The sequence below is a fragment of the Passer montanus genome, unplaced genomic scaffold, assembly GCF_014805655.1.
Source record: "Passer montanus isolate IOZ18808 unplaced genomic scaffold, ASM1480565v1 scaffold4, whole genome shotgun sequence".
NCBI classification, from domain to species: Eukaryota; Metazoa; Chordata; class Aves; order Passeriformes; family Passeridae; genus Passer; species Passer montanus.
The window spans coordinates 16,280,257-16,304,047 of NW_024368818.1; the positions used below are offsets into that span (position 1 = coordinate 16,280,257).

The window sequence follows — 23,791 nt, forward strand, 5'->3', positions numbered from 1 at the left end:
CGTGAGGGGGGACGCGGGTCGGGGTGCGGGCAGGGCCGGGGGAGGTGCCTCGGAGCTCTCCGGCGGTGGCGGGAAGGGGTGGCGGGGGGGCTGAGGCACAGGGTGACAGCACCAGCGCGATTTGGTGCCTGCGGGCAGCGAGGCGCTGGCCTCGGTGAGGGGTGGCCCAGCTTTGTCCATTGAGGGGTCTGGTGGTGAAGGGGGCTGGGGGGAATAGTGTAAGGGACATGTCAGGGGAAGTGTTAGCCAGGGACGGATTGAGGGCAGAGGGAATTGTTAGCCTGTTTTGGAGATTGGGAAGGGGATACGATGTTGTAGCATGGCTGAGGTAATAGATTTTCTGTATTCTGCACCTGGGACGGGCAACCCCGGGACAGAATGGGGAGTGAGAGGCTGGACGGCAGCCAGTGGAAAGGGACATGGGGGTCTTGGTCGATGGCAAGCTGAACATGAGCCAGCAGTGCCCTGGCAGCCAGGAGGGCCAGGCGGGTTCTGGGGGCATCAGGCACAGCATGGCCAGCCAGGCTAGGGAGGGGATTGCCCTGCTCTGCTCTGCCCTGGGACAGCCTCACCTTGGATATTCTGTGCAGTTTTGTACCTCACAGGAAAGACATTAATCTCTTGGAGAGCTTCCAAAGGAGGGCCATGAGGATGGTGAAGGGTCCTAAGGGGAAGCCATATGAGGAGTGGCTGAGGTCATTGTTCTGTCCAGCCTGGAGAAAAGGGGACTGAGGGGAGACCTCATTGCAGTCTGCAACTTCCTCGGGAGGGGGCTGGTACCAATCTCCTCTCTAGTAACCAGTGAGAGGATTTGAGGGATGGATAGCCTAAAGCTGATTTAAAGGCATGTTTGGACAATGCTGTCAGGCACATGGTGTGATTCTTGGAGTGTCCTGCATAGGGCCCGAAGTTGGACTCAATGATTCTGACAGGACCCTTCCAACTCAGTGTATTCTGTGAGTCTATAAATGTTGGGGACTTTGGGAGTGGAGGCTTCTGGTAGTGCAGCTGCTCAGTATATGGAGATTATTATGTGAGTGCAAGTGCTAGTTTGGATGGTGTTAATGGTAATGATTTGGCTCATGGGAGTGGTGAGCTGCTGTACAGGTGGTCTCTGTAAACAGTGTCTGGAAAGTCACTGTAGTTGGGTTGCAGTGTCAGGAAACTGCATGCTCCTTCTGAGGATGCAATAACAGTGTAGTTGTTGCTTGAGATAGTGCTGGTGCTGATAAAGAGGATCAGTCAAGAGCCTCACAGTTTTGTTTGGGAGAACAAATAGATCTTTCCATCTCTAAATATTGTACTGTGGGTTTCAAATGTGCAGTCAATCCTCAGTCCCCTTAAATATGTTCCTCTCTCTCTCATGTGTGAGTATTTTCTATAGTTTGCAAAATCCTTTATTGTAGCATGTGTTCTTTCACCTTTTGTAGCTTGGAGGCTTTCTTGTTCTACTCTACTTGGGAACAATTTCATAAATATATCACTGGAGTTCATCTGAGTCTGTAGTTTAAAAAAAAACAAACACCCTAAGCTTTTTCAAAATACTTCTACTCAAAATTTTCTGGTTTGTATCCAGTTTTAAGCAAGGAATCTGATTATCCATTTAGTGAAAGGGACAGAAGCAATTTAAAGAAAACCTTAGGGAGTGCTGTAGTGATCTTCAGTTTCTGGGGAAAATCAGTGAAATAAATGCTCAAGTGGAAATGGAATCAGTAGCAGTCCAGTTAATTCTGCACTGAAGAAGTGTGATGGATTCTTTTTTACTCTTAACAAGTGTATCCTGCACTTGAGCATTCGGTTTGGAAATTTCAAAGGGGTCTAGGAGGAACAAAATACCTAACTTCCTGCCTCTGAGGTTTTTTGCTTAATTACTTGCTTGTTTGGGTTTCTTTTAAACCCTTTTTATTTATCTCATGTCTTGCAACAGCCATGTCTTTAGGATTTTTGGAAGTTTAATGAAAAAATATTGTACTGAACTGGAAACTGCAAAGTTTGTATATGAAATAGGACAAAAAGTGACATGGCCTTGCTTCAGGGTATGGGGAGTGTGGTGAGAAGGCACAGGACAGTGTTTGGGTTGCAGTGCATCTGCCAATAGTTTCACTTCATTACATTGATTTCACTTACTTGCTTATGTGGTTTTTTACTGTATTTTTTCCTGTTTACTTGTGCTCATTTTAACAGGAAAAAGTATCCAGCCTGCTGTATTTAGTCACAGAACAAGTTTTTATCAATTTCACCTATTATTGTAAAATTCAGAATTCAAATTCAGAGAAGCAGTTTAATACAAAACCAGGTGATATACAATATTACTGCTCATGCAGTAATAAAACATTCTATATTATGTAAACTATTTCGGTTTGGAAAATTGGATTATGTGACTGCTAAAAGCGAGGAATCTTCATAAGTGCCCTTTCTTGTGACATTTTTTATTTTGTGTGATATATGCTACCAGTTCCATTGCAGAACTGTTCATTGTCAGTGGAATTCTGAGGTTGGTAGTTGTGACAGCATGCCCAGGGAATATTGCTGAAATGCATATCCCCTCAGAAAGTGCTTTTGTTCCAGCTCTGACAATGAAAACTGGTGTCAGAGTTGTGGTGAAAGGGAGATATTCATAGTGCTAGGAGAACAGAAGGAGAGAGAAAGAGTGAACAAGTGGACTTGATAAAACAAGCATGATAAAGAAACAAAGGACTGGAAAAGGAGCAACATCTGGTTTGATTTGCAAGAATTAAAAGACAACCTGTAGCAAGGGATGCAATAAGTAACTGGTGATAGAGAACACTGTATCTACTCAGGTGCACATTACATATATATACATTACATATATATGTATACACACACACACATATATATGTGTATGTATAGATATGTGTATATATAGAGAGAGATATATAGATATATATATGTAGACATGGGCCTGAGTGCTACCCCTGAGCAGGATTGTTGCTGTCAAAAACCAACTTGTTTTACTTTATTTCAGAACTGTTACAAGCTTGTCACAAGTGACAAACGCCAGTGAACACACAATGTTTTGTAAATGATTCATCTCTATATTTTTTTCCTTCACTTCTAGCACAAGTATTAAAAAAATAAAAAAAAAACCAAAAAAAACCCCCAAAAAACCATGGAAGAGAGTAAGAAAAAGAAGAAACCAGAAGAGCAAGATCAAGAGCCTGAATCAGATTTACCCGAAGCCTTACTAGAATATCAGTAGGTTTAATATATTTTAACTTTTTCACTCATATACAATATGTGAATAAAGGAAGCAGATAACAAGATAACAAAGACAACTTACACAATTTAGAACCTGAGCTGATTGTTTTGAGGCTATTTCAGAAAGGCACACTTTTTAAACTGTAGCTGTAAGAAAGCAATTAAATGGGTCAGAAATGTTATGCCATTAGGCTATAACTTTGGAAAAAATATTAAAACCAAAAAACCCTGACATTTTTTCTCTTAGTAGCAAGCTTTTGATCAGCATATGCTGAAGTTTCAAGATCACATTTGACTGTATTTTTTAGGATTCCTTGGTGTTCGCGGAGGTTTGTTGTCACTAGCCAGAACCTCAAGACCTACAGTTTGCTGTCTTCCTTGGTGCAGCTGAGAGCAGAGCACAATTTGTATTTTGAAAGTAAGAGATGGATAAATTAAAGATCTCTTAAAATCAAACAGAGAAAATAAGAGCCAAGGGGAAAATATCTGAAGCAGTTACAAACCTGTCCAACTTATTTGATTTCTAGTCTCTTGAGTAAATGATTAAAAGGAGAAAAAGTAAGCTTCATGACTTTTATCTAAGAGGCAGAAATTGAAAGAGAAATACCTCAGGAACACCCAATATCCAATAATTATCAGCATTTAGGGAGCAAGGAGTAGTGCCTTGGTGGGGAAATGAAAAGTGGAGTAAGCAAACTAAAAAGTACGCTCCTGTAGTGGCAGTGACATCTTGTATTAGTTTACAGAGTTTGTGTGGGATTGTTCTGGTTCATTTTACAATTTTCCATAGTGAAATAGCCTAGATTTAGGTCAATCATATCACAAACAAATACCTTCTGAAAAGTGCACAACTAACTCACCTATTTTGTGAAGGAATGAGGAAACTGTATTACTGGGCTGAGAAAAAAAACCTATAACACTTTCTGATAAAATTGTTATGCATATGCTAATATCCAAGCAAATGACTCACTTGTCTGGACAGTCTTCCATTGAAATAAGTGCTTCACTGAAATGGAATATGTAGTTTCTACAGCAACAGTAGGGGAAGAGGGAAGAAAACTATTCTTGCTGTTTTTATCTTTCTCCCACTCTCTTCTCTGTCCCTCTTGCTCTCCCTTTCTTTCTCTTCACCTCTGTAATCTGTAACTTCTCTGTATTACTTGACTGATCAAAGGTGGATAATCATACAAGTGGATAGCTGTCACATTCCACTTCAGGATTTATCAAGTGTGTAGTATTTATTTAACTTCCACTCTTGTTTTTTATTTCCATGCACTGAAGAATGGTCACTGTTCCTAGGGAGTTATTTTGCATGTTCATTAAAGTTCTGTTTCAGCATTTCTTAGGAACAACGATCTTATGATGTATTTTTGCTGTGGCCATGACCACTCTATCCCTATACCTCTGGTCTAGTCTCTAACTAATATCCTCCTGCTTAGTAGAAAACCTGAAAAATACTTGGAGCACACTGACACCAGAGGATGCAAATTTAGTAACCTGAATTTGCATGATTTAATGATCCAAACTTAGCAAATTAACCAGGAAATAAATTATCTTCTTTTAAAATAGCTGAAGGCAGTAGAGAAGGGGAAAAACTCCCAAAACCACAAAAAAGCACCCCGAACCCCCAAAGTAAATACTGAAGGAAGAAGAACTGTTAAAAGAATAAAAGATTTGTGATAATTGTAATACTTGCCTCTATTGCCCCATATGATGAATGAATGCTGGTACAGCATACTAGAGTAATATTTTTTGTAGCACAAATAATCTTGTCCTGGAAGTGACCTGTGTAACAGGTCAGCTAAGCCTCATGCAGAATGAGCAAACCAGCTCCAGCCTCTCAGGAGGCTGCACAGGAACAGTACAACCAGGGAGTCTGCTGCTCTGTAGGGGTATGAAATCCAGGCTAACATGCAGGCCCACATCTATGTGGGAAATAATTTCTTTTTTGTGTAATAAGCAGACAGTAGTACTTACCCAAATGAGTCAAGAAATGTGATATGAAAATAAACATTTTGGTAGTATTTACATCTAATCTAGCTTAAATAGCATTCCTTTCTCTAATGTTTTTGTAAGACTGTCGCTTTCTTTACTCTCTCTTCATAGCATTGCGGCAAAAGAAGCAGCAATTGCACGGGTTTTGTTTCATCTGGAAGGATTGGAAGAAAAGATCAAAGAAAATATTAAAAAGGTAAGTGACTATGCAACAAATTTCATTTGTGGTAGTCTTACTCATAGATTCAGTTTTATTCTTTCCATTCGAATACTGCATACTTTAAAATTAGTTATTGCAGTGAATTTGTTACAGTCAATGAAACTGAAGTTAGTGAGTCACTTTATGTGCTGAAAGTTAAAGTGTTACCTGAATTAAATCTGACATATAGCATAAATGTCCTAAATATAACATGCTAAAAAGAAGCTGTAGGAGTAGAACATTACAGAATTGGACAGAGCATTAAGGTGAAGTGAGTTCAGTGCAGGTGCTTTCCAATGCACGAGAGATCCTTATAACCACCTACATATTTAATGGAATCACAGAATTGTTAAGGATGGGAAAGACTTCTCAGATTATCAAGTCCAACTGTTTAACCCAGCACCACTGTGTTCATCACTAAACCAGGTCAACAAGTGCCACATCCACATGTCTTTTGAACACTGCCAGGGATAGCAATTCCACCACTTTCCTGGGCAGCCTGTTCCAATACCTCACCACCCTTTCAGTGAAGAAATTTTTCCTAATACCAATCTAAACTTGGCACAATTTCCTTTTCCTCTTGCCTTGTTACTTGTTACATGGGAGGAGAGACCAACCTCCACCTGGCTACAAAGTCATTCCAGGTGGTTGTAGAGAGATAAGGTGCCACCTGAGCCTCCTTTTCTCCAGACTAAACATTCTCAGCTGCTCCACATCAGACTTCTGCTCTAGTCCTTTTATCAACTTTGTTGCCCTTCTTTGGCATTTTTCTCTGCAGCAAGCACAGGAAAGCATGCCTCCTTTGAGTAGGTACTGCAGTACATTCAGATATACCTTTTAACCACTCCTACAAATATTCTTGAATATTCCAGTGCATGAAGAATAAATGGTATAAGTTTAATTTTTGTGAGTAGTATTAGCAGACCTAATCAAGCACTGAGAATAGCTGAGCTTCTTTGAATCACTTCTGAAATAATGGAATTGCACAGGTTTTTGTAAGAATCTAGTTATTGCTGCAAACTTAATTACAATAAAAATTGAATAAAGGAGAAAGACCATCATGTTATTTACTAGCTGTGATTTCTGGCACTGATTGATGAAGACATACTCATAGATTAAGAATTGTTTTGGGTAATTTTTAGAACAAGGTTATGTAACTACTGATCTCACCTGAGTGGCACTTTAAAGAACCATGCATATGAGCTGTATATAAACAGCCATAATATGGCATCTGATAACTGTGAGCAGTGAACTTTGAAAATAGATATTAGAGAGTCACCTATTGAAATTAAGTGAAAATGCTCAAAAAATCCTTATTCTGGATCATGTTGCAGCCTGCACTTCATAGCAGTGAAACATTGAAACAACGCCTCTCTGTCCTTCCCATGCTGATGCTTGCCCTGCTTTTATAAGAATCCTGCTGTTTAGCTTTCTGTGGTACTTCTTTCAGTCTTGAAGCCTGGGTGGTGTTTCATTTGTGGCTTGACTATCACTGGAAGTGGCAATTGCTCTTTTTTCTGCAGGCATCTGAGGGCTTTTATGATTATTGTTGGGTCATATGTCTCTTCTGGTTATACTGCTGGATTGGAGAGTGGTTCAACTGCCTTGTTCAGAGACATAGAGCAACAGCATAAGGGAGACCCTCAGTGGATCTCCCCACTTTGTGACCCCTCAGTGGTCTCCCCAGTTTGTCTGAGTGTGTTACTGACAGCCCGTGAAGGGCTCACACTGACCGTTTATGGAATACTGCTCTCTATTAACATAAAGTTGTGACAGATTAAGTTTTGAGGATTTTCAGTGATAGTATCTTTCTGCAAAGACATATTCAAAGCAACACACAGACAAGCTCTAATCTAAAGTATTCAATGCTTACAGAGCATGGTTTCTAACCCAGTAGGTATCCCTATGGGGGAGAAGACAGGTTCAGCCTTATGACTGATTCCAGCAGTTATGATGGACTTCCTAAACTTCTTCCCAATCCTGACTTACTTTTTATACTATTTCTTTATGTTTAGGTGGAGCTTTAGTGACTCTAGTCATTCATCTTCTCTCCTCTAGCTGACAGGTGATAAGCTGTTCATCAGTTACAGAGTGACATTGAGTTCCCCTCCCTGCAAAGATTTCTACGCAGCCTGGCCACAGCGTCTCCACTCTGTTCCACCCTCTGTTCCATCCCCCTTAGCAGGGGCTGTGGTTGCAGATTGTAAGGCATCATCATGGAATAGGTTTTGAGCATGCCAGCTGCATTCCATTCAGGCAGTGGCAGCTGCATTTTACTCTTTAATTTCTATACCACTACAACCTCTTAGGATGTGAATACAGCTTCCCAGTTTCTTCTAATTTTACCCCTGGCTATCTTTCTACAGTTATTCCCCCAGTTCGCTGCTAGTTCATGGTCTTTCAAGGAGTCCGTATTTTGGATTGAGCAGGGTACTTTAAGGCATCGGTGAAGTGCTACTGTTTTAATTTAATCATGTTTTGATAGTGCTTTGAACTCCATTCTTTATTTCCTGCTTAAAGTTGCTGAGCGGTTTAGAGTTAATCCTAGAGGTGAGGAAAGCTTGAGACTCTTTCTACTGCCTGCTAAGTGTTGCTAACTTACTACTTGTTTGCTCCTCTGTGGTATCCTGTGGGAGCAAACATACACAATCAGTAATTTCAAACAATCTGAGTGTCACTAGAGAGGGTCATGGCCAAGGCTTGTGATCACAGTTGTGGAATCAGGACACATTACTAATTTCAACTCTGACAAGACTCTTTTCTGTGGTTAGATGCAAGTGACCTGACTGTCTCATGATTTTTCTATATGAAAATGGTACATTCTCATGAAGAATGTTGATATGAAGCAAATAGCTCCTACATATCAACATTATTATTAAATTATCTACAAGCACCTTTCTTTCCAGGCAACGGAGGATTATTGGTGGGCTGTACCAAGTACAGCTGTAATTTGTCTCTCATTTCCTTCCAGTGGTCTTGACGTTACTGAGGAAATATCTGAGCCTTGCAAATTCTCCCTTCTGCTCTAACCTTTCAGAATATGAATAACAAGTGTTTAGCTGGGTGTTTTTGCATTTCATCTGGCACTAGGCTAGATTTTACTTTTTTTGCTTAAGTTTGTCACTTAGAGAACATTTTAATATCAGCTATGTCTTCTTTCTCTAGAATGTTGTTCTGAAGGAAGAACAAAAGGTGCTTATCAGGCGCTTAGTAAGGCAAATAGAAGAAAAGGAGAAAAAACGAGATGAGAAGGAGGTTGTAACCAGGGATGATGTGGAAGAGTCACTGAAAGCAGTTTTTCAGTTTGTGAAGGACAAGGAACAACTTCTTCAAGGTATGTTGTACGTTGGGGAAGCGTGGTTTGCAGTTTACACACTTGGGATTGAGTACATGTTGTTGTTCTGCAATTTAAGTGGAGATTCAACTTCTTTGTTGTGTTAAAAATATAAAACTATTCCTCAGCCAAAACTGGGCTCTCTCAATTTAGTGTGAGATTGTGGAGGACTTATAAAATAATATGTCCCTTCCAAGTGATGTATAGTATTGTGCAAGTGCAGAAGCTTCCTCTTTTTTGAAACTCATGAAGGGCCTAATCACTGCCTCTACTGAAGATAAAAAACAAAAACGTATTGATGGCAGGAAAAAAGACCAGTTTTGAGTGTTGAAAATTCTGGCTGCCATCCCTGTGATTCTCTGTGGGAGACATGTGACCTTGGTTACAACATTTTGGTGAGAACAGTTGTCTCTCTTTGGAAGAATAAGACCAAGCTGTTTTCAGAATGATGCTGGCCCTTGAAACTATGTAAGGCCCTCAGGTTGCAATGTACTTATAATGTGGAAGAATCCCCCTTCCTTTTCCATTCCCTGTGAAAGCACCTTTCTTAAACAAGTTGACATTTTAAGAATTAGCAGTTCAATAAATCAGTAATGAACTTGTCTTTTGACATTCTTATTTTAATAGATCTGCGCTCCCAAATTGAAGAAACTAAGAAAAGAATTGCAGAAAAGCAGCGTGAGAGAGATTATTGGTTGGAGTACAAAAATGTTGGAAGTAAAATACATGCTGAGAGGATTAGCAGTCTGGAAAAAGACATTGCTGATGTCAAATATGAACTTGAAAGAACTGAAGGTCAGTTTACAGCTGATATAATGCAAGTCTTACAGGGTCTTTGCATATTGCTTGCAGGAATTAAATGATAAAATTAATTTTATATCAAGCTCTAGTAACTTGTATCAACTTTTCTGGTAATTTGCATGAACTTTTCTAAGTGCACCTAAGATGGACTGCATAATCCTGAAAAATATAAGGACTCCCTTTCTTTATTTCTCTCTCTGTAAAAGTTCCTTTATTAAATAAATTGATAAAGTTTAGAGAAATTATGACACTTCAAGAAACTGATAAGCTGGTCCTTTGACAGTTTTCTTGTAAAACACAAGCGACCCATTTAAAAAAAATGTTACTGAGAAGGATAGCAGTTTTTTTGTAAAAATAAGTCTACACATATTTAGGTCACCTACACAGAGGGCTCCCTTAGCAGTCATACTTGAAAATGTTGACTCTGCTGCTGTTAGTTCTCATCATCTACAAGCACTTCACATATTGAAAGCTCCTTTGACAGGAAAGTAGTATGAGCTCATTCTTGGAACAGTCTTTTCTGTGGAGTGTGCTGGTTTACATGCAGGACTAGAGGGAGCTCTTTAGCCAGCGCTCTGGGCCTTCCCTCCTAGCTGCACAGTGTGAGGCCCTGCAAAATCACCCATACAGACACGTACCGAGAACTGTTTCAGCACTGTCACAGCAGTGGAAATAAGAACTTATATATTGTGGTGCTGAGTGCTTTACAAAGGTTTCTTTATTACTGCATTATTTTAAAATAATTTAAATATTTTGCTGTTACATAACTCATGTTTCCAACAGGAGAAGGATGTCCTGCTTTTCTTTCTTTATGTCCCTCTCAGTATGCGTGACCGCAGCCAAGCAGCTGGTAGTAACAGGCAGTGACACTGCTCTAAGGGTCTCTGTATATTCTGTGCCAGCCATTACCAGGCATCAGCTACTGTGAATAAGAGCCAGCCAGCTATCTTTTTGTCTCTCAAAACATATTTTACCACCATTAAGATCTGCTGTGTGATTTCTACATTTCCAGATAGCTTGTCAGATATCCACGTCTGTACTCAGGAGAGGTTGGGGTTTTTTCATTACTCATTATCCATGTTCTTAATTGATTTAGAACTTCGCTATATAGCTGCTGAAATATGAAGTGAAAAAGATAATAGGCTTTTATGCAGAATGCCAGTAGGGACAGTCTGATCTCCTGCGTGCCACAGGGTACAGAGTGTCGTGGTTTGACAAAAATTCATGGCGTGTTTATTGAAAGTCATGTTATGGTGGTACATGTGTAAATGGCCTACATAACACACTAGAAAGTGATGCTGACAGTACTGGATGTTCACCATACTAATTTGCTTAACTCCCTAAAACTGAACCTAGAAAGTGTCTGGGGAGTACAGCCTTCCAGCAGAAATCTATCAAGCTTTCAGAGCAAGGCAGCAACAAATTTGGCTTGTGCACACCTTGAATGTTTAACAGCCTTAGAGAATAAGCATAGGTGAACAGGTTTCTGTCTGTGTCTACCACTGAAGGGCTTGGAACTGGCACAGTTCATGTTTTCTGGTGGTGACATTTTAAGCAAAACAGCAGGAGAGGAGTGGAAGCAAAAGAGAGCCACACATTCAGGTGATGTGTGGGGAAAAGTGTTGCAGTGAGAAGATTAGAGAAGACAGCCTCTTTAGGAACTGTTCAGACACACAGTTTCTCCTTTTTCATTCTTCAAGTACTACTCAGGTTATTTAGCTTTCTGAAATAATGGAAGAGTGAATTCATTATAGTATGGAAGTACTTAATTTTCATTCTGCCAAGTCTAGATGGTGGAGTCCAGCTTCCACAGTGTTAAATTAATAATTAATGCACTACTAATACACCTTTCATATTTGACTGCCTTTGACTCCACAGTGCATCCATGAGCAGATATTTGTTTACAGCTAGATCAGAAATAGGCTGTCTGCAACACAAATGCAGTGAAAGACTGAATTTCAATCCTTTGGAACAAGTGTGCTCTGCCTTCCTTCACAGAAAATTACTGCAATCTCATTCATTCCTTCAGAAGGAGGAAATATCAAGCAGAAGTGAGCTATTTAGAAGAGCCAAAACAAAAGAACTGAAGGGAGGAATGAAATAATTAAATAGAAAATTACTAGAACATGAAGCCAAACCTATTCAGTTCAATGTAAGACACACTTTCTAAATAATGACCACAAGTAATAATAGAAGCAAATCATTGTGGCAATTGCCACATTCTCCATTTTGTCCTGCTGTCAAATTAGAACCTTTGAGCCTTAGATAAGTCAGAAAATTTATTAGGCACATTATAACTGTCTGAAAAAACTTAATGTGGATAAGGAGATCCAATATGCTTCTATGTCAAAAAAAAATAAAATTCTAAGCAAATCTCTCATATGGCTCCAGGAGCTCTGCTCTTGATAGAGACAAAATTTAATGTTAAGGTGCCAATATTTTAGCAGAGAATTGCTTAGATCACTGCTCATTTAGCAGTGAATTGATTGCTGTTGCAGTTGTGAACAGAAGTGTGTAAGCCACTTCCAATTTCTAATTTTGTAGTTAACACTACTGTTCTTTGGGTTTAGAAGGGCAATTTCTTTGGAAAAGGATATTCGAATCCTTTTCTGTGGAGCATCTGTGCAGGCAACACTCACTGATAAGCTGCAGTTTAGTAATGACATGTCAGTTATCTATCTGTTATCAGGAAAAAAATGATGGCAAATAATGATTTCTGATTTCCCTGGTTTTTTGTTTTGAAGAATATTATAAAGAAGCTTTGGAAGTTGTGAAAGAAGAAAATCAGAAACTGTTTGACAGGCACATGAAATTACTCAGTGAAGAAGCTCTTAAGGTATTCTTTTGCTTTTTTTAAAAACTGCTAACCACGTTATAGTTGGGAAATATGCACTCTGGATTATTAATTATTGAACTCATGTTAAGACTTCAAACTTTTCGATTAAATTGAAAGCAAAATAACATGGAAATCCTGATACATATGGATTTGGTTATTGCTATACATATGTGTACCTTTTTTTTCCTTTCCACCAGAATAACAATGGGTAGATGTGAGGGCATTTTACAAACAAGGCACGGGAAACTGGGGCACCATGCACTGACAAGGCTTGTTTGAGAACATGTTGCTTTTGCCATGGCCTTGATTTTGACATTTACACAGACTTCAATAAGCAGTAACATACAAAGAGATTGCATGATAATATACATCAATTTGAAAAAAAAAAGGTTTCACTTTACTTGTAAAGTACAGCATTTTTTAAATGCCATAATAGTGCAGTCTCAGGACAACATAGGTTTATTGATTCACTATGATTTTGTCATCTCTGCCAGCTCTGGTTTGAAAACATGGTTTACAAATAGCTCTAGTGGCAACTTCTTACTTTCAATGCAAAGCATACTTCAGTACAAACCACTAGGCCCATTAGGTGTTTAAATTCCCTGACTTCAGTGCTGGAATTTCCAGTCATGTGAGAACATAATCCAGGAGGACTGTGTTTATGGTGATCTGCAGGGGCATCTTCCCTCCCACTTCTTCTTTTCCGTTTTACTGACATCAATAATTAAATCGTAGTCTTGGGTCATTAGCACAGACCTCTACATGCTTACGTCACTTGTTGTAGAGCAGTACTGGGAACATAAAATCCCAGTCTCATTTGGGATTTTACTTGGGGTCCTTAATAGTTGAAGGTTTGATTTTCTGAAAGCAGTAAGACTTGAGCAGTACTGGGAACATAGAAAGGAAATGTCCTATTTTAATATGGGAAATGAAAAAATATTGGTAAATTGCTTGACATATAATCTACCCTAGGCAGGATGATAGAGGAGGAACATCTGGCCTTGTGAACTAAATCCCCTTGTAATCCCTCAGGGGATGCTACAGTCTGTTGTGTGGATGTGTCTTAATTATTTCCTGCTAAAGAGCAGACAGTTCTTCTTTATAGTGTGCAGGACTGTCAAAGTGTTGCTCTCCGATGAGATTATCTTAAATTGTGTTTTCTCAGAATGCTGTGGGATACTTAGACAAAGACTGTCGCAGAGAGATTGAGGAGAATGAGTGGCTCAAAGAAGAGGTAAGAGGATCGCTTGCCTGCAGTTTATCACAGCAGTTTATGTTTGAAATACTGTGGCTGTGGTCAGAATTGTTTCCAGTCATGGGCCTCAGGAGACTTCTGTTGGCAAAGGAGAGCAATTTTCCAGTAATTAATCTGTAATCCTGAGCAGAAAGCAGTGCAATGTGGTGAATAAAGGTAAGAGGTGAACATCTGCTTTCACAAATGGAGGACCCCCTTTTCTGCCCAAGCTGTTACATGAAGGAGTGTAATGTTCCATACAATTAAGGATTTTTATCTGTGGCGATTGGGATGCTATAAAGGATCGACCAGGTGAGTAGCTGAAGAGGGGAGGTTTGAATTGCATTAAAGTTCTAGTGCTGCTGTATTGAAAGAAAATGGATATGGATGTTGAAACATGTTCTGAGAAATGGCTTGAGATGACATTAAATGGAAGGTCATAAAGAAACCATGGGGACTCTACACTGAAGAGAGAAAAATCAAAATCATATATGGTTGTAATTAATTGCTTGATAGCTTTTATACTGACCTTTAATGATAATTTAGAACTATATATTAGATAGCTGTAATTTTCTTGACAAGAAAATATTTTTGTGCCCTATTTAGGAAACTAATTTTTTCCATAGTGAAAGTTTGATTTTATTTATTCCAGTCAATATAGGTTCTTTGTTTCAATCAAATCTAAGCATGAGATTGGTGGCTGAAATGCCTTTCCTCACTTGTACAGCCTCACATTTGAGAACTGAGTAAAACTGTTTGGAAAGTTAATAAATGTACTTCTTACTTTTCCATGCCACATCAACAAACCTGGCAGAGGTTCTTCATTTTAGTTACTAATTTAAGGTACTTGCCAGTATGCAGGGACACAGCTTTCCTTCTTCCCCTTAATGAGCTCTGAGCATGCATCTTTAACTTTCCAGGAAGGGTGTCCAAACCACAACTTCTGAAGCAATGAGGGTAGGGGAAAGAAATGTGAAAGAATTAATGTTTTATTCTGTATAAACAAACAGGCTCAAATCTACACATCCCATCACTGAATGAGTATGAATTCTCTTCCCTTCTCCCTGTCTCACTGAACAGTTTTTGCACACATTAGCAGTGCCAACAAGAGAGCACTTTGGAGTACTCTTATGTCCTGACAGGCCCTCACCTCAGAGCTCAGGGATTTGGATTTCTTTCCTCTCAAGTAGAAGTTTCCTATGTTATGAGTTACTTTCCTAAGTTGCTACTTTCCTATGTTATGAATTACTGCTTTGAAATTTGGGGGAAAAACAAAACTATTATCACTAACTTCTCCAGTCCTCTGAATTCACCCATTCATTTTCTCTGCTTTTCTTACATGCATGAAATATTTTCTCTCAGACTAATGTTTATATGTAGCTGACAGACTGTTTCAGTATTTCCTTTGGGGGTGATAAACCAAAAATTTTAGTTTTGTCTCAGTTCTTTTTTTTTTTAATTTAAGTTTGGCCACTGAACTGAAAAATGACTTACCAAAATAGCTCTAGATTAGTTACCTCCAAAATTAAAACAGATTTGGAGACTTCAGTCACATATTTCCATGGTTACTGTGTCACACCAAGATGGTGCAAAGCTGCATCACCTCACTGTGCCAAGCCACATCCTGTTACTGGTCATTTTCACCTTTTTAATCCTTGGGAGAAGCTGGAACTAGTTTTAACTGCAAATTTGGATGATTGTAGCTGGGTTAATTTGGTTTTGATGAGAATGGACGCTTTCAGATAGCTTGGTACTTCTCTTGAACACGTGCATATGGCTAAGCTTTCTGGGAAGTTCTTTCCCAGAATACATTCCCCTCCCCAGTGAAGGGGGTAAGAACTTGCTGATACTTGTGCAAAAGTGTGAGGAATTGTGGGAAGTGAATAACCAGCATCCTTTGGTCTGTATATCTCCACAGTGATAAGGGGTAATTACCAGCCCAAAAGCAAATAGTACCTGGGCATAGCCAGTGTCACAGAACCACAGAACATCCTGAGCTGGAAGGGGCCCACAAGGATCATTGAGTCTAACTCCTGGTCCTGAGAAGCCCCACTGAGAGCATTGTCCAAATGCTCCTTGAGCTTTGTCAGCCCTGGGGCTGTGACCCAGGGGAGCCTGTTCCAGAGCCCCACCACCACTCTCTGAGGGAAGAAATGTTGGGGTAACTTGGACTGAAAAGTTCACTAATTCTGGGTAAGAAGGAAGGAATTAGGAAAACATCACTTGCTGAGTAAGACTCTGACTTTACCTCTGCAAAGAAGCTTTTCCTCTCTCAAAGCTCTGATGTGAAAGCAAAAAATAAAAATCCAGAGCTCCTGTCTGGCAGACGTGTTTAACTATACAAGAAGGTTTTGCTGTCAGGGTTACATAGCCCAGATGTGTGCTGTGATTGACACACGTGTGCTGTGACAGTAAAATGTTGTCATAAAGGTGTGAAATAAGTAGTCTCTCCTTCCTTTTGTTTAAAGATGTGTCACTATGTTTCCCCACCAAATGTGCAATCTTGCTGATACAGCTGCATTTCTCCTAGGTATGTACTGGTAAGATAGTTGCTACCAAAGCTTTCCAAAATTCTAAGATTTTCTTTTATTTTTTTTGATTGTCAAAAGGTTAAGATCTACCGAAAGGAAGAAAGGGATTTGAAAGCTTCTGTCCAGCTCCTGGAAGAAGAAAATACCACTTTAGTGGCAAAATTGATTGATATCAAACTTCAGCAACTAGGAGTATCAGGGTAAAATAATGCTTTCATGGACTCAGAAGGGTTTGGTTTTTTTTTAGTAGGTTGTTTGTTTGTTTGTTTGTTTGTTTGGGGCTTGTTTTTTGGGGGTTTTTTTGGTTTTGTTTTTTTAAGATAATGCTCCTGTCTGCCTCTAGAGCTAGAGGGCAGACAGGAGCTCTCCCACATCAAAGCCAAGGTGGTTTCCTAGCTGAGGAAAGACAGGGTTTGACTGAATATACATGGGAGCAGTATCTCTGAAGGATGACAATAACATTGTGACTTTTCAAGTACCGAATTTCAGGGAAGAAACTGGGTCCTTAATTAATCTACTAAGACCTAACAGTATTCACTTTATATCACTTAGGCTTGGGAATAATTTCGTTGTGTTGCAATTGATGGTTGCAAAAGATGTTCTCAGCCCCAGCTTTTCAGACTAAGTGCTGAATAATAGATTTTTTCTTTACTGTTTGCAAAATGTTTAAAGATGTGAAGATTAATTTGTAAATATATAGGAGGTTTGCAGTTTTGAGTGAAACAAATGACCTGACATTGAGAGAGGAAGAGACCTTGGAAAATGTCTCTCTGCAGATGTGTCTGTAGTATTAGCTTCTTTTGTGTTGAAATGATTTAACTTTTTCCCTGGAGAAAGATTAATTTAGCTACAAAATGTCAACACTAATGGTATCAAAAGCACAATGCAACAATATGAGAGATCCATCTTGAGTTTCCAGTCCCAGCTCAGTCATTTTAGCCATATTGCACAAAGAGTTCAAGTCTTAAGAAGTGACCATTTTTCTCTCCTTTCCAAACTTTGGATTTCTTTGAAGTGAGAGCTGCCAACTGTGGTCTGAATCTTGGACTGACCACAGTCCAAGACTATAATATTTGTTTTCTTTTAGTCTCATGGACATAGTTGAACTAAGGCACTAAGAATAAAAGAGCAGCTTATTGCTTATTAGCCACTAAGCTACCTGGCTGCCTCCATTGCATTTTTGGGTCATTGCGCTGTTCTGCCTTTGTGGTTAAGCAGCAGTGGCTCTCAGAAAGGGTGGCCTCTCCCTCACCCCAAATCATTGCACAGGACAGTTTAGAGAGCAAATTCAGACCCCTGTTATGGGTTTCACTTTATATTTTTTACTCCATAGGTATTTGTTTCATACAAAGGGAGCTGGCTTGCAAGAACTTCCTAAGGATGAAATAAAAAGGGGAAAAAGAGAATATACAGGTAATGCAAATGTCAGCAGCTTGTAAGAAATGCTAAGTTACTGAACATTTACAGACTTTTTATTTCTGAAACTTTTTATTCAAATTACCTGTTTGACATGGAGAACACTTTATTTCCCTCTTGATTGCAGCCACCACGGCCATGATAGACTGTAATTTGCATAAGGAGACAAAATCACAATCTATCTGTAATACAGTTTTAAAATTTAAATTGGTTTTAGATTGTGGAATATGATTACTCATCTAGAGCTAACCTGGAATACGTTTACAGGATTGGCCATCTTTTATGAAGATATGAATCATACCTTAATCAGTTCTTTACTGATCCATATAACTTCTATAACTTCATTATAGCTTGTCCCTGAGAGGACACTCTGAAACTCCATGTTGGCTTTCACTTTTAGTGTACAGGCACTTTGCAGTCATTCATCCAATACACCAGAGTTGAATTATAACTAAATCCCTAGCAAGAGCAGATTAAGCTACACGGAGCTCAACCTGATCTGAAAATTTTGGTAAGCAGTACTGAATTTTGGGCTGAATCTCCATCCCTTCTTGTAGGTGTGGCTAGGGAAAGGATATACCATTAGGCAAGAAGGAGCATGAGCCTGCACTTATCTGTTTAGTAGAGTCTCTGTGGATTCCTAAGTATCAAAAATTATTTTGACATCTTTGTGTGAGTAGAAGAAAGAGGATGGAAAAAAGTAGAAGATGATTCTAACATATTTCTTTAATACAAAATTAAAGAGATATGTTAGAAAAATGGAAGTCATACAGTTATAGATACATGAAGTAGTTTGTTGAAGTTCTGATCAGTCCTAGCCATAGGTGGGCCTTTTGAAATCATCGGGCAACAGCAAACGTGTTGACAAAGACTTCTGTATTAAATACATGTTTACTTTGAATGCCTTTGCTAGACATTTGCAATAGTTATGTGGAGGAGAAGGCTTTGTTCCAATAAGCTGGGTCACAGTCACAGCCAAACCTGTAACTTGGCAGTCCATGTCCAAAATCCTCTGTCATCCTGAGAATGAGTCAGCTACAGATGTGACCTCTTTAGGGGAGTTGTAAGTAAACTGTGTTTCAGGAACTTGTAGTTATGTTCCTATAGATACACAAACATGGGTATAGAAGAAGTTTATACTTAGCTTTGCTGCCTTTCTTATTATTTTTAACTATTCAGGACTCTGCAGGATTTAAGTTGAACTGACAAAAGCTCATTTTATCCCTGCCCCCTCCTACAGATCCATTAGTTCTAACTTCCAATCAATTTCAGTCCCTGGATCTTGATCCAAAATTGTGAACAAAAAAAAACCAAAAAAAACCCCAATGTAAATGAACATTTGGCTTGAATTGTCAATTAAAAATGCTACCAAGCTGTTCTTTGCATCACAGGGGCTAAGCCATATTAAAGATTGCAGGCAATGCTCCTATCAGGTACTGATTCTGACTTCTATAAGGCTTGACTATTACATACACTTCCTTTTTTTTCTCTTTATAAAGCAAAGACAGATGGAAAGAGCCTCAGAAGTGCATTTCCAAAGATTCGGGCTAAAACAGATTATAAGAAGCCTCCAGACAGTGATGAAAAATCACGGAAAAAATTCTTCACTCCAGCCCTAGACAGCTTGTTGTATGAAGATGAAGAAGAGTTCCAGGTATGAGTCAGAGTTATCAGGTCTTCCATGACACAAACATCTTTCAGTATGGAGCATGAGCTACTGTCAGGACCCTTCTGTTTCCAGTGGTGATATGACATCCAATGTCCTTTACCTGCTGGGCAATTCAGATGGACTGTAGTCTTCTCATGCTGTTTGGGACAGTTAGGTCCATGTCCTTCAAATGCTGGGCCAAAAGAGCACAGGTTCTGTATCCTACAGACCTCACGTGGATGTGTTGGATGTTTTCAGGCATCTCTGATACCATGAGGCACGTGTTTTGCCAATGGAATGGTGTCCTAGGAATCATCCCATGGAGTGTCAGGGTGAAATTCCCCTAGAAAGAATTCTGAATGTCAACTAATGAGAGATGGCTTGGATGGCAATGAACAGGTCCTTTAGAATCTGTGTTGCACAGTAGCATTAAAGGATCAATATTCCTTCAACAGAAAGCCAGGATGAAGGTGTTCCTGGGTGCAAACGATGGGGTTGAGGAAACAGTGCACATTGGCCTTTCCTGTAGCTGATGAACTCTAGCCCAGATGAAAACCATTCCTTTTCTTTCTCCTCCTGAACTACTTTCTGTTGGGTTGGTCAACAGAGTAGATTCAGAGGTTTGGAGTAGACCAGAGCCAGTGCAGATGTGGCAAAAGCACATGGCTGGGCTTGGACCTCTCTCTTTTTGGAAGGAGTGAGCTGTTGCATTAGTTTAATTCTTCTCAAAGAACTGAGTTTGAGATTAGAAGTTAGTTTATAGAAAAGGTGATACTGGTAAAAACACAGAGAAGAAGAGGGCAGCAGGGCTGTAGCCTCCTAAAACGAGTTGGCTTGCAAAAGAAGCCCATTATTACTGACATTACCAAACACAGCTCCAGAGCAGCAACTCTACAGTTGCTTTAAAAACAAAAGTTGCTGGTTTTGGTGGTGGTGTTTGGGGTTTTTTGAAGAATGGTTGCTTTTCTATGAAATTGCAAGGACCATATTCTTTCTTCTTAAGGCATACTCAAAACTGGGACCTCTGAAGAGAAAGCTGCTCGTGGTTGGAAAAGCTGTGCCTGCTTGTAAGGAGCCAGAAGAAATGCCAAGCTGGAGCCACAGAGAAAAGGATACTGTTGGTAAATCAGATGGGCATATCACAGCTAAGATGATCAAGGCCTTATTTAAGGAAAATGTTGATGAAAACTAGACAAGCTGTGCTGTTTGCACAGAAATGTAACATTCTCAGTTAATTAAATATTTGCTCTCTTCTGTGTGGCATGGGGCTTTGAGGAAACTATTTTAGAATGCCTGAATCATGATTATAAGTTTCATGAGAGGTAATGTCTGTGTGCAGAGGCTAATTGAAAGGTTCCTTTCCTTACCACTGAGAGAGGTCTTGTGTGCTCTTTGAGGTATTCAGTCCACATAGCAGTGCATTTATCTACTAAAAGATCTGAGCTAATATTTAGTTTGTGTGGTCACTACTTGCAGATGTGGAATTCCCTCTTGATCAGACAGTGAATGGGTAAATGCAGGCTGCCATAAAACACAGAACTGTTACAAAATACATAATGCAGAATTAATTTTTGCAAGCATAATCCAACTATTGCTATAAATTGAGTGTCTGAATGCTTTTTTATCTGTCTCCACAAGACCCCTACTTAAATACACTGAAATAAACAAAAATTAATTTAAAACCTATTTAAAACCAGCATAAAAATCACTAAGGTCTTAAATATTTTGTTTGTTTAGAATTGGCCAAATATATTGTGTAAGCCCATATCCTTGGTTTGTGGCTGGTCTATTTGAACATATATCTTAGTGCACTGATGCAGTGGGGGGCTCCCTCTGGACACTCTCAGCAGCACACAACAGGTCCTTCCCACATGTGGGCTCTGACCCATGCATTTCCTCATTAGAAACTTGTGACAGCATTGAATAATCAATTTAAACCCTTGACAAGATAATCAGCTGTTTGGAATAAAAGTTTTTTTAAAATATTTACTTTTTAAACAACCTCTATCTCTGTGCAGTATCTCAATGTAACTGTACTTCAGTGCAAACGCTTTTGGTTTTCCAAGCACGCTCAGCTGTTCCTGCCCAGCAGGTGTCTCCTTGGGCTGCAGGTGAGTCCCACTGGTCTCTGGGCTCCACTGACCAAGCTCCTCCAAGGCTGGGATCACAAGCAGACAGGTAAAGGTGGCAGACTCCAGGTAAAGGCAGACCTCACCTCACACTGACTCACTTCTCTGCCATGTGGTGAACAGTAAAGGGAGTTTGGATGTGCCCCTGCTGTAACCCAGTGGAGTGACTGTGAAGGCTGAGGTGATTCCTATCTCTTGAGTGTCCATGGAATGGGGATCTGTACTTGGGCTGTGTGTGCAGCCAAAGAGATGCCTCCCCTCAGCTCCCCTGCCTTGCTTTCAGTGCAGTGCACGCCCCATGAAATGGCTGACTTGAAAGAGAGATTAGTTCTGCTCAGTGATTAGTTTAGCTTCTCCTTTAGATGCAGAATTACAATGTGGCTTATGCTGAATGGCTTTTCTGTTAAAGAAAGGCCTCTCCTTCCCACCACTCCCCAGAGCAGATTTACATTTTCTAGTGGTGTACATGTATGGCCCTTCTATAGGCTTCTCTTGGCTTATGCCCATAATGCATAACGCCATGTGCAGGACATATGGCAGGACAACATCAACCTGCACCCTGGAAAAAAGAATCCTTGCCTCCTCCAGTCAGTTTAGCCTTTTCCCATAACAGCCTGTATGGCTGAGAGGGAGTTAAAAAGAAATCCCAAACATGCTAATTAGGGTACAAGCCACAGGCAGCCTGCACAAGCCAGAAGCAACAGCCTTCAGCAAAACATAGTTAGTGAAGTGTCCCAAATCCCCTTGATTTCTACAGGATTAGCATTAAGGCCACTGCAGGGCTTTCATATGGAGAAAGCTGGGTCTGCAGCCCAAGGCATCTGGATTTGATAAATTTGTTACTAGCAAAATCTCTGAGAAATGAGAAGCATGTTCTAAAACAGGGGGCTGATCAGTCACTTTCTGGCAGCACAGCCAGTGCTTCCAAGCCCCACTTGGAGTTCACTATTCCAGTCAGGACCAAACTTATGGGAGTCACCCTTGTATTCCCAGCATTATGAAATACTTTTTCTTTACTGTGTTAAGTGTTGCACAAGACAACTCTAGGATGCAAGCAAGGGTCCTGGTATCTCCACAATTACAATCAAATCTAAGCTTCAGCTGAGCTAGTTATGTGTTTAACTAGAACAAAGCTCATAGAAATTTGCAGTTTCAACAGGAAGAAAAAGCCCAACAAGTATTCACTGGAATTCAAAATTAAAGAAATACAAACATCACTCCAGTTGCATGGAAATAAAAACTATTTTAATAGAACTGAGGTCCATGAGCTGGAACTGAGAAACATCAATCCATGGAATGTCTAAAAAGCACAATGGGGAGAGGTGTGCTGAGAGCCTGTATCCACTCCAGTGATGAAAGGAGCTGCTTACCTCAGCACTCTGCTGGCTTGAACCCCCTCTGAGCAACTGGCTTCTCCTGCTTTATAGTCTGGCTGTGCTGGTATGCTCTCCCCAGCCTGAGCTGCAGGGAATGGGGGTGATTTCACTTTTGGTCTGGTTTGTACGAGGTCTGCAGCCTCCACTGCAGCGAGGTTTTATAACAAAGCAATCTTTCCACAGGTTCAGACCTGCACGTTTTGGGAAAGGAGGGTTAAGAGACTCGCTCTGCAGCATTTGTTCTTGTTTGGCTGCTTTCTGAGTGAGAAGTTATTAAACACTGCTTCTGTGGGCTAAAAGGAGTTTGCCAGAATAAGGTCAAGGCAGAAGGTAATGGACTGAAAAGTTACACAGCAGTGACAAGCACAGAACAGAGAATCTATTGGTGTTAGCATCTTTAGCCACTGATGTTTTGCAGCTGGATGTTCCTCCAAAAAAACGCTTTTCCTTGGATTTTGAGTCAACTGTGAAAGTAAGGATGTTTTTTGCAATACTACATTTCAGAGCTCATATTCTGCAGTCTCGCACAAATACCATAATGTTTTAGGACGCCAGCACGCCAACAAGATGCCAATAAATGTTCCCATATGTTGACAACTGAACATTAAGCCATGCTGAAAACTAGGATTTAACATGCTGTTGGATCTTTGCTCACTTAGTGATTAAAGTAAAACAAGCTAAAATTCTATCAAGTACCACTTTTCTAAAAAACTCCAGTACTTGGGCAATTGCTATAGCTGGCACAGGGAAGTTCAGCAGTTACTGCCAAGAACAAAGCAGAGATCCATGCTATGAAAATAAACCCAAGACCCCAGTGCTCCTTGTGTACTGCAGCTGCTGGATATCCAAAGTACTATGCTTGCATCCAACACTTTCTCTGTACCCATTTGCTGTATCACCTCACACAGAAATTAAAGCAAGTTGTCTCTTTGTTCCAAGCGTTTTTGATCTTTGCTTCAGGAAATTTCATCATCAGAGAAGCAGGAAAATAATTAAATGTGTTTTACTCACTTCTAGACTGATCTAGAAGTTGTCCTGGGGAGGCCATCTCTCATCCTATTACTCAACCTTCT

At 39.9% G+C, this 23,791-nt stretch overlaps 1 protein-coding gene across 4 annotated transcripts; it reads left to right on the plus strand.

Annotated features, from left to right (window-relative positions):
• The first annotated feature begins 237 nt into the window (after nucleotides 1–237).
• CCDC83 (coiled-coil domain containing 83) lies at nucleotides 238–23,649 on the plus strand. Of its 4 annotated transcripts, XM_039718273.1 has the most exons (12): nucleotides 238–3,216; nucleotides 5,326–5,410; nucleotides 8,579–8,747; nucleotides 9,375–9,542; nucleotides 12,293–12,384; nucleotides 13,550–13,618; nucleotides 16,228–16,349; nucleotides 17,483–17,562; nucleotides 19,065–19,219; nucleotides 20,217–20,334; nucleotides 21,232–21,391; nucleotides 22,902–23,649. In XM_039718273.1, the coding sequence occupies exons 1-12, from the start codon at nucleotides 3,131–3,133 to the stop codon at nucleotides 22,978–22,980; spliced, it is 1,383 nt and encodes a 460-aa protein (XP_039574207.1). In that variant the 5' UTR covers nucleotides 238–3,130; the 3' UTR covers nucleotides 22,981–23,649. The 4 variants fall into 4 exon arrangements, with proteins under 4 accessions (XP_039574207.1, XP_039574209.1, XP_039574211.1 ...); XM_039718275.1 differs by lacking the exon at nucleotides 21,232–21,391 and having other exon boundaries at nucleotides 240–3,216; XM_039718277.1 differs by having other exon boundaries at nucleotides 241–3,216; nucleotides 21,306–23,649.
• The last annotated feature ends 142 nt before the right edge of the window (nucleotides 23,650–23,791 follow it).